The sequence below is a fragment of the Sinohyriopsis cumingii genome, chromosome 8, assembly GCF_028554795.1.
Source record: "Sinohyriopsis cumingii isolate HCF-2022 chromosome 8, ASM2855479v2, whole genome shotgun sequence".
Lineage (NCBI taxonomy): Eukaryota > Metazoa > Mollusca > Bivalvia > Unionida > Unionidae > Sinohyriopsis > Sinohyriopsis cumingii.
This window is the reverse complement of record NC_142968.1, coordinates 124,343,516-124,358,443: the sequence shown is the minus strand read 5'-3', so window position 1 is coordinate 124,358,443 and position 14,928 is coordinate 124,343,516. Positions and strand designations below refer to the sequence as shown.

The following is a 14,928-nucleotide window of genomic DNA, read 5'->3' as shown; positions in this document are numbered from 1 at the left end:
TCTACCTCAACTAAAGAATTAGTATCAGAACCAGAAGAGGAAATTGAGGCGGTTGAGGAGGAGGAGGGGGACGCTGACACTCGTTGAGAAGTACACCGAAATGGGACTAGATCAAGCATTGTATGACGTCAACAAAGCAGGGTAGTTTATTAGAGTCATACAATACGTTGCCTACAAATCTCTAGACACCTTTAAACCAAGACCTTCTCAATGGGGATTAGGGTCAGAGTTCTTCCCCAATTCTACAAACAAACCTACGCTGGATACCCCCTCAGTCAACTGGTAGAAGCCGCTGCTGACATTGCCGCCCATCATGGCTACGCATTTCCTGATATCAAGAATCATGAGACAGGGAGTGCGAGAAAGAACGTGAAAGCAAAAGAGAGACGTGTTACCTTCTAACAGAAAAAAACAGCCAATTTTAGGGCTCCAAAAGATTGCTTTTTATTAACTAGGGAACCATATTTGGCTTGGTATCCCTCCTTGACTAAACTATTCTCGAAACAAACTTGACCCATTGGAACACCGCAACAAACTTAACTTTTTAAACCTAAGAGTGACCAAACTGGTATATGTCTCTTAGACATAATAATTTAAATAAGATCAGTATGGCTATTTTTATGCACACTACACTAAGTACTAATATTAGATAGATATGATAGGAAGTAGGAAATTTAACAGACTCGTTAGATTTGAACTAATTGCACAAGTGGTTAACACATTATTGGTACGTTTTACTGTCTATTAGCAAAAACGGGACTTGATTTGAAATAAGTACGGGCTAGCGTTCTGTTGAGTACTTAACACCCATGGCTGTCTTTTTGAGCACCTTTTTGAGCACCTTTTTTCCTCCTTTACCACGCTCGGACAGAAAAATGAGTGTGTGATGAGACTATTCCCACTCATGTTTAAAGCCTTTCAGTCAGGTTGTTAAGGACTAGTTAGTCCTACACCTGAGTGGCTAAATTTAAAAGTAGTCTGTGAGTACATAAAAGCCTGGGGATGAGGCTCTCTTTCCTTCCCCAGGAGTAATTAAAAATCACGCGGTGCGTTATTAAACCAGTGATACATGCTCCATTAGAGCGAAAATCACTTTAATTCAAGTAAGCAAGCAAGCAAGTTCGGGTACCGTCTCTACCACTCTTGATGACACCAACTGTCTGGGTTATTTTCTTTCTTGCAAGCCCCTATGTTCCACTTCTGTTTGTGATAATAACTTGTGATACTTCACATTTTCCAAAGTGGAAATCTTTACAAGCCGTACAAAATACAAAACTTATATGACTTTGGCTTTTGACACTTGCACAGACTCTTCACTTTATAAGTGTCACGAGAAAACTGTATATCCAATTTTTACCATTTTCAAAAACACGCACACACTTGCAGCTTGACCAGAAATATGTACATCTTGTTTTGTGGATAAGTCACAGACAAGTCCAAGCATATATAGGTGGTTATGAACGTTAGGAATATCCCCTCATTTTTTTCAGAAATATCAAAGCTTGTATGTGCATTTTCCCTTTTCCACTCTATATTAGTGCTTAGATTTGTTCCAAAAAAAAGAAAAAAGAAACGAAACAATTTTGAAGAAAAACACCAACTGAATTTTGAATTCAGGTTTCTCTCTGTTTATAATTTTTTTTCAAGTTGATGGTGCATTTCAGAGTACGTTCGCCTACCTTTCCAAAGTGAGAGCCATTTCTTCACATGTCACTGCCTTTGTTAAATTCGGTTTCATTGGTTAGTTATCGTTAATCTTTAATTTTTTTATGCATTTCTTTTTGATAGAAGATTTAAGGCTTTCTAGTGTTGTAACGGTATTTATGTTGTTTAGTCTGTTGATGAAATTATCTATAGCAAAGTGCTTAAGATTTTTTCAGGTCTTTTATTATTTCAAGCCCTACAAAAGGAGACCAAGTTTGTCTTCAAAGAGGATTGAAGATCTAAATTACACGGGCGTGAAGGAAAAAACATCGTTGTGTTTAATCTAATCATGCTTGCCGTATCTCTTTGTGTTTTAGAGGTCATGTTTCTTCTTAAGTAAATACACACATCAATAGACAGACAGATTGGGTCATCATCCTTGAGTTTCACTGTACTTTCGGTTCTTTACTTCATACAAACCCCAAATTTATTAGTTTGAAAAAAAAAAGATAACATGCCCCTCAATACTGTAACACATCTGTTCTGACTTTACCGATGTGAGTGTGAGTGTTTATGTTAAAATGTTTAAGTGAGATATAAAAAAAATGGTCAGCTTGAAAACGCGAACCAATACTGTGACGCTCAGTATTTTGATGTGGTAAGAAGAAATGGTACAACACACACAAAGAGGGCTTGTAAGTTCACATTTCAGTCTGTCTGCACTGTAATGGTAACAACGCAAGAACATAGGGATTATTATGCCACATAGTCCTAGAACAAACAATGCATCACCCGTTGTAAGCCATTTCATTGGCTATACTTATTTTCTTACCGCGTTCACTTCGAATTGACTTGAGTAGCTATTCACACAGTGACGAGAATGGCCATGCTTTACTGGGTCTATCCTATAGGCGATTTATATAAAAAAAATATTTTAAAAAATTAAACTAATGCACGAACAATGGTTCCATGGGCGATCCCATGGAAATTGTGTCCGTCTTATTACAAAATACATCAACATTTAATTTAACCGTGCAGATCGCTAGAACAAACCTCTGATCATATACATTTTGAAAAGTGTTGTGTGACACGGATCGCCATTGTCGCTTGGTGTCTGCTTTCTTCTTCGAAAAGAGATCGTTTCGTCTAGACTATAAAAATTTAATTTGACTAAGTTTTACGCACTACTTGAACTCATACATTTCACGTTGGAGGTGTAAGCCGTCGTTCTCAGTTTCCTGGAAGTTCGTTTTTGCGTTTCTCAGATGTAACACTCTTTTTTATGGACCGAACGAAATTTCTTTTGGCGTGAATCAGGACTCGTGGTTTTGTGGCATAAATGGAGAGCATTGATGAAAGCTCAGTTATGTCGTCTTTGAAATCGCTGACACGGATCTGAGCTAACACTTCAGGTTCTGTGTGAGGCGATACGGTACATCATTGCCTTTTACTTCCTCAATGAAATCGTTTCATCTTATTGCAAAATTAGATTTGACTAGGTTTCATACGCAGCAGGTCCCTGTATATAAGGAGAGTGTCTTAGCGTCAGAGTATTCATTCCACTCTCAAACGATCAAGAAGATGGAAGAGTCAGCAGACATCGACCTGCTGGTCAAATATTTGGTAAAAGTCATACGAAAGCATAATTCACAGGCGAAAGTGGCAACAAAACTTACTCTTTGGGTCGTTGATTTGATGAGAGTCATACGAAAGTGTGTGCTAATGAAGTTTGCTATATCTGCAAAGGTAAATGGGTATTGTCTCCAAAATACCTGCTTCGTCTAAGAAAGAGAGACAAAAGTCAAGATACCTAATATCGTTGTCAGGAGAAAGGACACTGGAATTCAGAGTGCCCTACGAGAAAAGAGAAGAAACAGAAACAAGACGAAACAGAGAAGAGGGATTCAGAAGAAGAAGAAGAAGAAATTGAAGATGATGAAGAACTTGTGCCAGTAAAGACATGGAAATGGAAAAATTGACAATGTGAGCCGATGCGTTGGCCCTGATGTGAAATTTCATACTACCTTCTAAAAGAGAATAGACCAGAAAGAAAACGTAAGTGTCTCTTGGTCTTGACATTGTATAATAAGGATGGCGTGTTTTGTTTTTACTCACACTTTATGAAATTGTGCTCTTTCACCTCTCTCTATCCCTCTGGATCATGTTTTAGTTAGAATTGAAATGGAAGGATGTTTTCCTTCACGCACGCTCTTTAGGCATGCAAGTCGGTAAACAATAGTCAGTCTATTCATCCATCATTTTGTGTCTTGATGTTTCCTAAAGCACACACTGATGCCATAAAATAACGGGTTAAATGGGTTTTGTAGTGTTGGGAGTGGGGGTGGGGGTGGGGTGTAGGTGTTTGGCAGAGTTGGTCATTGCAGGTGAGGGCTTAGGTGCTTTCAAAAAACTTTTTCTTCTTCACTCTGTGTTGATGGAATATAATGGGTTATTTTCTTCACTCTCTGTTGATAGTATATATATAAAGGGTTATTTCTTCACTCCGTGTGGATAGTGTATAATGGTTTTCTTCTTCCCTCTGTGGTGTGCGTGTGTGTGTGTGTGTGTGTGTGTGTGTGTGTTAGCGTACGTTGTGTAGATCGTATATTTGGTTGTTTTTTTTTTTTCTTCCTCCCGAGTGTGGATAGTATATTTGGGGTTTGCTTTTTCCTCTTCCCCCTGTGTGTGTGTGTGTGTGTGTGTGAGAGAGAGTCTGCGCGCGTATGTTGTGTGTGTGTGTGTGTGTGTGTGTGTGTATTGGTCTCTGTTTGTCCCTATAAAACTCACTTTATCCCTATCAGATACACTCTACCTACCTACCTACAGTAGCGCGTATTCAGGTCAGCCACTTGCAACACTGTTGCCATTTATCCCCTAGTGTTCAGTACAGTGACGTCACTGACGCTGGAAATTTTGAGACTATAAATATCGACTTGGGGATTTCCACATTTTGTAGCTTTACATATATACTAGAATTCATAAACAGGAACGTCACTCAAGCTGAGGCTATAAAAAGATAGTGGGATTTTCCAAGGGAAAAACCCACAAGTTGGAGCTATAAATAGATAGTGGGATTTCATAGGAATTTCAGCTGATTATAGATACATAGGTATTTATCCACGATCGTCACAGAAGTTGATATTGTAAGTAGTTACTAATTTTATCCATTTTTGTCTAAACCATTGTAACTTAATTTTCGGGGATATGTTTATTTTCCTTTAAATTCTGGGACAATTTCGTCATTTTAACGTTACTTTTAGTCACATCCATTTTGTCGTTGAGCATTTCCTTGATTATAGCTATTTATAGCATCATTACAATTATGCAAATTTTTGAACACCCCAGCAAGATTTCAGGTCTTCGTAATGCTTTATATATAAATCCCACGCTTGTACTAGTGTATGTATGTTTCTGTCTCTGTTGTGTTTGACCCTCTACCATCATTGTCCCTAGATAGTCCCACCATATTCAATTCCCCTTGATGCTATACAGATCCACCATGTTCAATTTCCATATGTTAAATTCCCTTGAGGCTATATCCCCCAGGGGTTTCCGTAATGTTAAATTTCCCATTGTCCCTAGACAGTCCCACGATCTATTCCCCATGTTAAATTTCCCATTGTCCCTAGACAGTCCCACGATCTATTCCCCATGTTAAATTCCCATTGTCCCTAGACAGACCCACACTATAGTCCCCTGTTCCATTCCCCTTGTCCCTAGACAAGCCCAAACTCTATTCCTCATGTTAATTTCCCTTGTCCCTAGACAAGCCCAAACTCTATGTTAAATTCCCATTGTAACTAGAGTGGCCCAGCGTTTTTCTCCATGTTAAATTTCCATTGTCCCTAGAGTGGCCCAGGGGTGTTTTTAATGGTAATTCCCATTGTCCCTAGGGTGGCCCCATTTACTACTAGTATTCATTCCGAAAAACTCGTTCCTATTTTCCCATACAAATGCAGTAACCTATAAATACTCTATATAGAACTCCCATAAATAGGTTTTTGCACGTAGAAAGTATCTTTACTTTTAAAGTCTAGATACAAAGAAAAAGAGAAAATTTTTACAAAACTATTATAAAACAACAAAAACTTTGAAGTCAACTATTACCTACTGCAGAAATATAGAAATTCCTTGACGCAATAAGTATCATAAGAATGAGAATTATATTAAAGACGATGCAGGAGGCTTCAACAATGGCCTTGAGACCAGAAGCAAAGATAACTGACGATATGTAAAGATAAGCTGATTCGAATGAAAGCACATAAATGAAAATGGTTGGGAAAGCTCACTTCTGAAACATATTTATCAAATGAAGCTGATATGGAAGAAAACTAAGTTAATATCACGAAACCAGAACGAAACCAGAATGCTTACAATAAGTTAAAGCAAGGATATACACTTTATGTCCATCAGCACCGTAATACCAATCATTACTATTGCTCCTTGTCTCAAATAAGCGACTTAAACTTCCTTCCGTGTCGTTTTTGGATTCTAAAATCAAGTCGAATAAGATTTATACACTGCAATGTAACAGTAACAGCAGAGAAAGACAAGCTAAAATGTTATCAAATTTACATTAGATACAGGCAGTTTTTCCTAGATTACTCTGTCACACGAGTCTAAAACTGATTTAAATTTCGATTTAGATGGAAAATGGTAATAAATTAATTTGCATTTCAGTATTTCACGTCGTTGTAAAGTAAATTAAAATAAAATGGAGATTCACAAATCGACTGTCCGGAGATAAAAACTGTAAAACAGAATAGTTACTTAGTTATGGCGATTGATTCATTGGTGTTGGTTGTTTTGTTTTCGCGTTGTTGACGTTATAGTTTTTGTGGAGAAATTATTTATCTCACCAAAACGTGGGAAAATGTTAGCACAAAATGACTCAGATCTTATTCATCCTTCCAGCCAGTCATCCGTCCATATATCTAATCTCTGTCTCTCGTCTGTTTGTTTTTCTGTCTGTCTTTGTCTCTCTGGCTCTGACTGTCTCTGTCTGTCTGTCTGTCTGTCTGTCTCTTACTCTCTCTCTCTCTCTCTCTTTACATATATTTATATATGCATATATAGTCTCTGTGCGTGTATATATATATATATATATATATATATATATATATATATATGCATATGTAGTCTCTCTCTCTCTCTCTCTCTCTCTCTCTATATATATATATATATATATATATATATATATATATATATATATATATATATATATATATATATATAATTGTGTTTCCTCAATTTGACTCTTCTTATCCATCTGCCTAAAAGGTTGAAACCGTGTTGAATTTAGATACATTTTCGTTTCCTATCCTGAACATCCGTACATAAATACACAATAAGACATATTTCCGATCGATACTGGATAAATGAACGACATTAAACTATAATTTATTACAGACACAAAACAAACAATTGGTATTCCCATCCGCCATAGACCAAGTGCAGATACTTTCGATAACAATCCATTATAATTATTAAACGATACTCGTATGCATAATTTTATAAATTCGTCTCTGAAACAAATGCCTTACAACATGTATTGGGCATATTTAACAGTAAACAAAACACCATAAACGTATTACTAATGAGCTTTGGTTCTCAGGGAGACACACTTTCTACAGCATTTTACTAGGATGATTGCCTTTCAGCTTGTGGCTTTCTACTTTGCTATATATGATGTATCAGAAGGAAGGACAGTTCAAGCCATAATTGGAAGAAATGTATCTTTCTCATTTATATTCACTAATATAACTATTGATTCTATTCTTATTTTTCATGACTCTTCACTGTTCTTGTCGGTGTGGCCAGCAAAACGATTTTTTGTTGCGCACGAACAGCCAGAAAGAGTGCATGTTTCTGTAGATCTTTCTGCAAGAGAGCTAATAGCAGTGACTATAAACTTGTCTAACATCACCACAAATGATGGTGGAATATACTCGGTGGAAAATCAGCGGAATTTTGGAGCCTTCAACGAGAGTATTCATCTACAAACAATTGGTACGTAGCTCTCGACAACGTGGAATGAGCATGTTTATATATGTATTCGTTTCTGTATTTATTTATATATTTATTCACATCTGTTAAAGTAGTATATATATATATATATATATATATATATATATATATATACATACACATACATAAGTATATATATATATGTATGTATATAATAACAGCAAGACTTATGTTGTAAAGTAACAAATAGTCGACGCTCTTGCTTAGTGTTTAATACAGTTATCCATTAAAAGTTGAAGAAAAATTGCAGCAGCCTTTGCAGCATCTCTAGAGAGTAAATTAAGCGACAATCCCGACTGTGTATATGGAGGAGGCGAGAAGACCAACGAACGTTATTTATTTTTATGTCGCAGGTACGTCAATCAAACAACCATTGTCTTAATTGAACTAAATCATTTGAATTTAAATTTAAAGTTTGAATTTATTATTAAGAGGAACAATCAAACTAACCAAAGGGCAAAATTATATCATAGGCGTAGCAGAAGAAAATATATTGAACCTATGACACGGTTCGATCCCAACAATGCTTGACTGATTTCTTTACCTATACCATAAGCAAGGGGTCTCAAACCCGCAGCACGCGGGACGCATGCGACCCGCCAAGCCGTATCCGGTGGCTCGCTAAACGATTGCGTCTCAGGGCGTCATGAGAGACATCAAACGTTTCATGGACCTTGGGCCATCGAAAATGCCCTCATGAAACCCCTGCCATAGGTTCTAGATATTTGTCACATGCATCTTCATTTCGTTCTTTCTTTATCGCTTTCTTCTGTTCAACACAGCCATGATACATTAACGACATGCAGCATAAAATTGAATTTCTCTTGGTATTTTTTTTTTTTGCAAGTAATAGCATACATTGCGCATCAGCTAAATGAAGTAGTTTGCCTTAATTAATGCAATGTCTTCTTTTCTGCTCTTTCCAGACAAAACACTAATTCCGAGGATAACCATCGTTCGATATAACGTTTCGGACTCGTCGCTACAGTTACAGTGTCTTTCAACCACTTCGTATGCGGCAAACATTTTCTGGAAGATTAATGGATCTCCGATAAAAGACCGCGATATATATTCTCAGGACAATGAGTATCTTTTAATCAGAAATTTGACAGCTGACGACCGAAACAATTCATACACATGTAAGGACCACGAAAATGGATTGGAGAGTGATCCGTATATATTAAACACTTGTGAGTACACTTCACTTGTTATTTTCATGTCATTTTAGCAATATCGGGTATGAATTTTTTTTATCCACTATTGAACAGGCAAATGGCATATACATATAAACAGTTTTATGTATAATACACATTATTTATAGGTATAGAAAATAAATACATAGAAAATATAATCTTTACAAGTGTTAAAGAGGTTATCAGAACTCAATTTATATAATAAAAAATATGGTGTGCATAACGCTTACTATCAAGTATTTTATAAATAATTAATCATATTATATGAAAATAACCTACAATCACTTTTACTTTTAAAGAATTAGTAAGCTTATTTTTATGTTATTAGATTATACTTTTACCAATTAAGATTTTCTGCAAAGTAAAATAATATGAAATATTCGAATCTAATTGTAAACAGGGGACATAATTCAGAAAAAAATAAGAAATTTTTTTTAAAAATTTAGTAATAATACGAAAGAAATTTTTAATATGCGTTGTGATATTAATTGTGCAACATCAAATGTTATTTATTTGATAAAATGCAAAAAATGTGGCATCCAATATGTTGGACAAACCAGTCAACAAATATCTAAACGTATGAACCAACATAGATCAGATATAAAAAATGATATCGATCAATCATTTTCATCTCATGTTGTCGCACATTTTAACAAAAATTCCCATACATTGCAAGATTTCTCCTTCCAACCTATTGTTAAAGCTGATTCTGAAATGGAACGTCTACTAAAGGAAACCTATTGGATTCACCGTCTTAATACGGTATATCCAAAAGGTCTAAATTCACAAACACTATATGACATTTAGTAATTTTTTTTTTTATTTTTTTTTTTTTCTTATTTTTTCTGAATTATGTTCCCTGTTTACAATTAAATACGAATGTTTCATATTATTTTACTTTGCAGAAAATCTTAATTGGTAAAAGTATAATCTAATAACATAAAAATAAGTTTACTAATTCTTTAAAAGTGAAAGTGAATTTGTAAATTAATTTTCGATATAACATGATTAATTTTTTATAAAATACTTGATAGTAAGCGTTATGCACACCATATTTTTTATTATATAAATTGAGTTCTGATAACGTCTTTAACACTTGTAAAAATTATATTAGTATATATATTTTAAATATATATCTTTATAATTTTTTTTAATTTATATTATGTATTTTATTAATATTTTTTTTGGTTCTCTTTTCTGTGTATTTATTTTCTATACTTCTAAATAGTATGTATTATACATAAAACAAATATTACTAAAACTGTTTATATCTATTTATTAATAAGCTTTATATATAGTTATCAGTAGAGATATATGTATCTTTAAGATCCAGTTTTATATAATTTTATGTATTAAGATATCATTAACCTTTGCTGTATATGCACATCTCCATGTAAATTATTCGTTAAAGTATAACATAATTACGTTAAAAATGTAAGCTATGACATCATCTTGTTTATGTCATATTGTTTATTTCATTGATTATATATATCAACGTTGCACTAGCAATTGATATCTTGATATGGCATTTGCTTTTGTTGTTGTTATTGTGGGCTTTAACGCCAGTTTTCAGCACACGATAGGCTATGCACTGCGGCCAGTATTAAAGGTGGAGGAAGAACCCGGGAAGAACCACCGACCCACGAGAAGCTACTGGCAAGCTTTTTCACACACCCACATTGGCCGAATCCTAGACTCGAACCCACGCAGACAGAGGTGAGATGGCAGTGATCCGTAACTGAGAGGGCTTTAGACCACTCGGCCACTCGGGGCCCCGATACGGCATTTGCAAGGAAACAAATCTAGTTAAATAATCTTTGTGGAAATTTCGACATAAGTGAGATGCATATAATGTTAGGTCTCTATGGTCATAAACTAAGCAACAAGATTTGTAAAGCATAAAAAAAATTAATTATCAAAGTTATAAAATTAAACTTTAAGTAGAACTTATAGTATTATGTAGTGAATCCAAAATATTACTAAAAAGTGATATTCAAGTCCAAAATAATTGAATGTTTCGAAAAGATTTCAGATCTTCAAATGCACATATCAAAATGGTATTGTCCACAATTCCTTTGAAAAATTCATAATAGTCCCAGATTAATGTTATAGTCCAATAAACAACATATTGAATGGAAATCCGTAATAGGAATGACTCCAAAATAGGAATGAACCTGATTGCTGATTTCTCTCCTTATATACACCTTCAAGAGTCTATTACGATTATATGGCGCGATATAACCCATGTGATAGATACTTACTACTCAATGTAATAGTTCAAAATATCGATTCATGTGACCAAGCCCATCCAGTGGAAATTAACTTAATTTTTCTGAGAACCCATCTGACCCTACTACCCAATGAGAAATTACCCCAAAGTTGTCAGCCGGTTTTAAAATTATAAACATGAAAAAAATATATTTATAGATCCTATGAAATCCACTTTCGTATATCTTAAAAAGAATTTTATAACCGAGTTTAAAATATTGGCTATCTAATAGCTTGTCTACAGATACTCATTGCAATTTATATCTTGAATAAAAACTATACATAATATTGATACTGTCATTAACCAAGAGTTACAAAAATATAAATATACATAACACCATAACAATATACACTGGGGTGGACGATTGGGTCATTTAGTTCGAGGAAGCAAGTAAATTAAAACGAAAACGGAAAACAAAGGATGATTAACATTGCATCACACACTTTTAAAATTAACGTAAATTCACTTTTTTTCTACGGTGCAAAATTCTCTGATTAGGAGGTACCGAAAAGCCACAAATTAAATTAGCATTGAAAATGGATTGCGTGAGAAAGATATGATATCTTCAAGGCTACATAAACTCAAGATTTAATGAAACTATCATTTTTTGAAAATCCGCCAAACTCGATACCGGCCCAAATGATTAATTCCAAACTTTGTATCATACGTCATTAATTCCTTTCGTAGAATACTAAATCATTTAGGAATTAAATATAATAAATCACATGATTACAATCATAAAACTTGCATCTGGTTAAGACATAAGTACATAAATAGGCAAACACAAATAATCACTAATATATATGTTACTGGATAAAGTCAATACAAAGTCAGTGGTAGCAACAACAATTTTTTCATGCTTACTAAATGCAAATATAATTGTGGTACGAATTACACAATACAGCTCATCTATGCTATACATTGGAACTTGAGACTAAAAATGCTTTCATAATATATAAATCATACAATTTTGCATAATCTGAGGACGTCACAAGTTACCGACAACCTTATTTGCATAACATAGCGGCATAAATTAATGCTGCTTATCGGACAAATAACTTTGTTTTTGTGAATTACACCTATTGATAACCATTTATCCAGAGCATATTTTAGTTGCAACTCATGATCGGCGTTAAGTAAATTAACAGGTAGGTTAAGCTGAACGTTATCAACCAGTACATCTCATAGCAAACATTAAAAGGACATGCAACACAAACACGACATATCAAGTCTCCATAAGCATTCGCCCCATCCAATACACATACTGAACTGTGCTTGAGGAGCAGCACATAGTCTAGGTATATGGCTAAAAACCTTACTGTCCTATCTTATTTTTGTCGTTTACAATGCTTAGGCAGTTCGCACGGACGCATGCATTGAATATATTAGGTGAAGATTACATGCAAGCATGTGGATTACTGATTGTCCGCTTTCAATGTATGCGGTACCTTGTAATCGGAACGTTAACGAGGGTATTGTAAATTATAGGTCTCATTTAGGAAAAGAAACGTTGCAAGAAAATCAAGAGGTCTGGTTAAATGTTCAACTGAATATAAACTAAAGTTATTTTAATATATTGAACACGGGACGATTGCGTCCAAAAATAGGGTTACTTTGCAAGAAAATAAAAAACCATTACGACGGGCTGTTTAAAATGCAAAGTTAACAGAAAAATACCTATGTGTATAATCCACCTGTATTCAACGTTTGCAGCTGGTCCTAGTGTCATCACTTTTGGACCAAATAAAACGCTGGTAATGGAGCGAGACAGCTTGAATATTTCCTGCGTTTCGGACTGTGATCAAATTTGTACATACAGATGGATGAAACTGGAAACTTTGCCGGGTTTGGAAAAAGATATATCTGCAGAAAAGACATTGCAAATGAACAATATTACAAGACATGACGCCGGGATATACGGGTGCAAGGTTCAGAATGTCATCCGGGGTACAACATATGCAAAGTTTTTATCACTGGATGTAGTGTGTAAGTATAATAATAATAGGAAGAAGAATGTTGTGCAAAATATTGTGGTCACGTGTAAATGACGAAAGAAGCAAATTATCATCTTACATATTGTTACATGATGTTTAAGTTAATGATGTTTGTTATAGTTTGTGTATTCGTATTTGAGATGCTCATCGTGAACTACACAAAACATAATAAATCTGAGAAAAAGATTTTTCATAAAATGCAATTTCTTTTGCATTTATGTTCATAAAACTAACTGAAGATACGGAAGTTTTCACTTTCATATTTGTCATTTCCTCTGTACATTTTGCTTTGATCCTTTCAACGAATTGTTAGAATTATAGCAGCTATCATAATGGCTGCAGTTATCATAGGCTGCAGTTATCATAATGGCCCTTCCGGAAAAAATGTAGAGTAAAACACTGCCTCAGAGGTTAATGCGCTCGACTCGTGTCTTATTCCCCAAATCACATAAAACCGGATCATGTAAGGTTTTGTTTATTTCGACAATACTTTTTACTTTATTTGCTTCTGCATCATATAAACCTAACACGTTTATGTGCCGTAAACCCACAAACTGCAAGTCAATCATTCGGTGTGTGGCATGTTGTTAATGTTGAGTTGTATGACATGATATACATGTAAGTTAATCTCTTTCTTGTTTCAAGATGGTCCTGATGAACTCTTGTTGAATGCATCAAACCATACAATTGAACTGGATGAATTTGATTCTACAGCTATATCTTGCTCTGCGGACTGCTATCCACCTTGTCATATTCATTGGAGTGAATTAAACAACCAGCTACCCGGTGGTGCAGAATTGAAACTCAGTAATGTACAAAAAGATGGTAATTTTACCTGTCACGCCCGGAACCCGAGAAACGGCAACAATTCGATTTCAATTACCATCAGAATGGTCCTGAAATCAGGTAGTAATATCGTTGGATACTAATACATTTGTTCAATGTAATGGATGAATGAGGTTTTCGTAGAAGACTTTTGAGCATGCAGAAATGTCTTTAAACCATATAGACCTTGAAACGAAAACATTTTTTTTTTTTACAGAGCCGTATAATTACACTTTATGATGAACTATTTCTTTTGAGATCGCTAGATATTAAAGATATATGATATTTTATTTCTTCTCCTTTTCGATGTGAGATATAATATTCTACTTACAAAAACAAAATATTGTGAAACATTTCCGTAACATATATATATATATATATATATATATATATATATATATATATAAAGAGAGAGAGAGAGAGAGCATAATATTTGCTCCAAGATGATAGTTAATAACTGCATGAAACCAAACTAAACCTAACAAACATTTAGCTTTTTTTATTAAAGTGTTGGCTACATAACACGAGCGTTATTAATATAGACACTGCATAATTAGTTTTGTGTATCCAGCTAAACGAAATGTCATATTATTATTATTATTATTACAAATACGAAACAACAAAATCAATATAATTTCTAATCTCAGAACTCACTTTGTGAGTTGCATGGATCTTGTGAGAGCATCTGATTCTAATACAGTCCAGGTTTCTCTCAACCAAGTCTCTCTTTAATACGTATGTCTGATCTGGATTTTTAACATATCGCTACGATGTCTGCAGTGGGACAGTTTATAATGATGTCTACCACTGGGGAATCATGCCGCAGACATGTAGCATGATGTTCCACCCAGTCACATTATCCTGAAACCAGGCCGACCAGTCCTGACATTAACCTCTTAATGCTGAACGCCAAGCGAGGTAGCTGATAGTACCATTTTTGTAAGTCTTTGGTATGACTCGGCCGGGGATCGAACCC

General features: G+C 34.7%; 1 protein-coding gene across 1 annotated transcript; it reads left to right on the top strand.

Moving 5' to 3' along the window:
* The first annotated feature begins 7,885 nt into the window (after positions 1 to 7,885).
* LOC149794570 (cell adhesion molecule CEACAM5-like) lies at positions 7,886 to 14,123 on the top strand. Its single transcript, XM_089966597.1, has 3 exons — positions 7,886 to 8,861; positions 12,847 to 13,119; positions 13,773 to 14,123. The coding sequence occupies exons 1-3, from the start codon at positions 8,573 to 8,575 to the stop codon at positions 14,054 to 14,056; spliced, it is 846 nt and encodes a 281-aa protein (XP_089822723.1). The 5' UTR covers positions 7,886 to 8,572; the 3' UTR covers positions 14,057 to 14,123.
* The last annotated feature ends 805 nt before the right edge of the window (positions 14,124 to 14,928 follow it).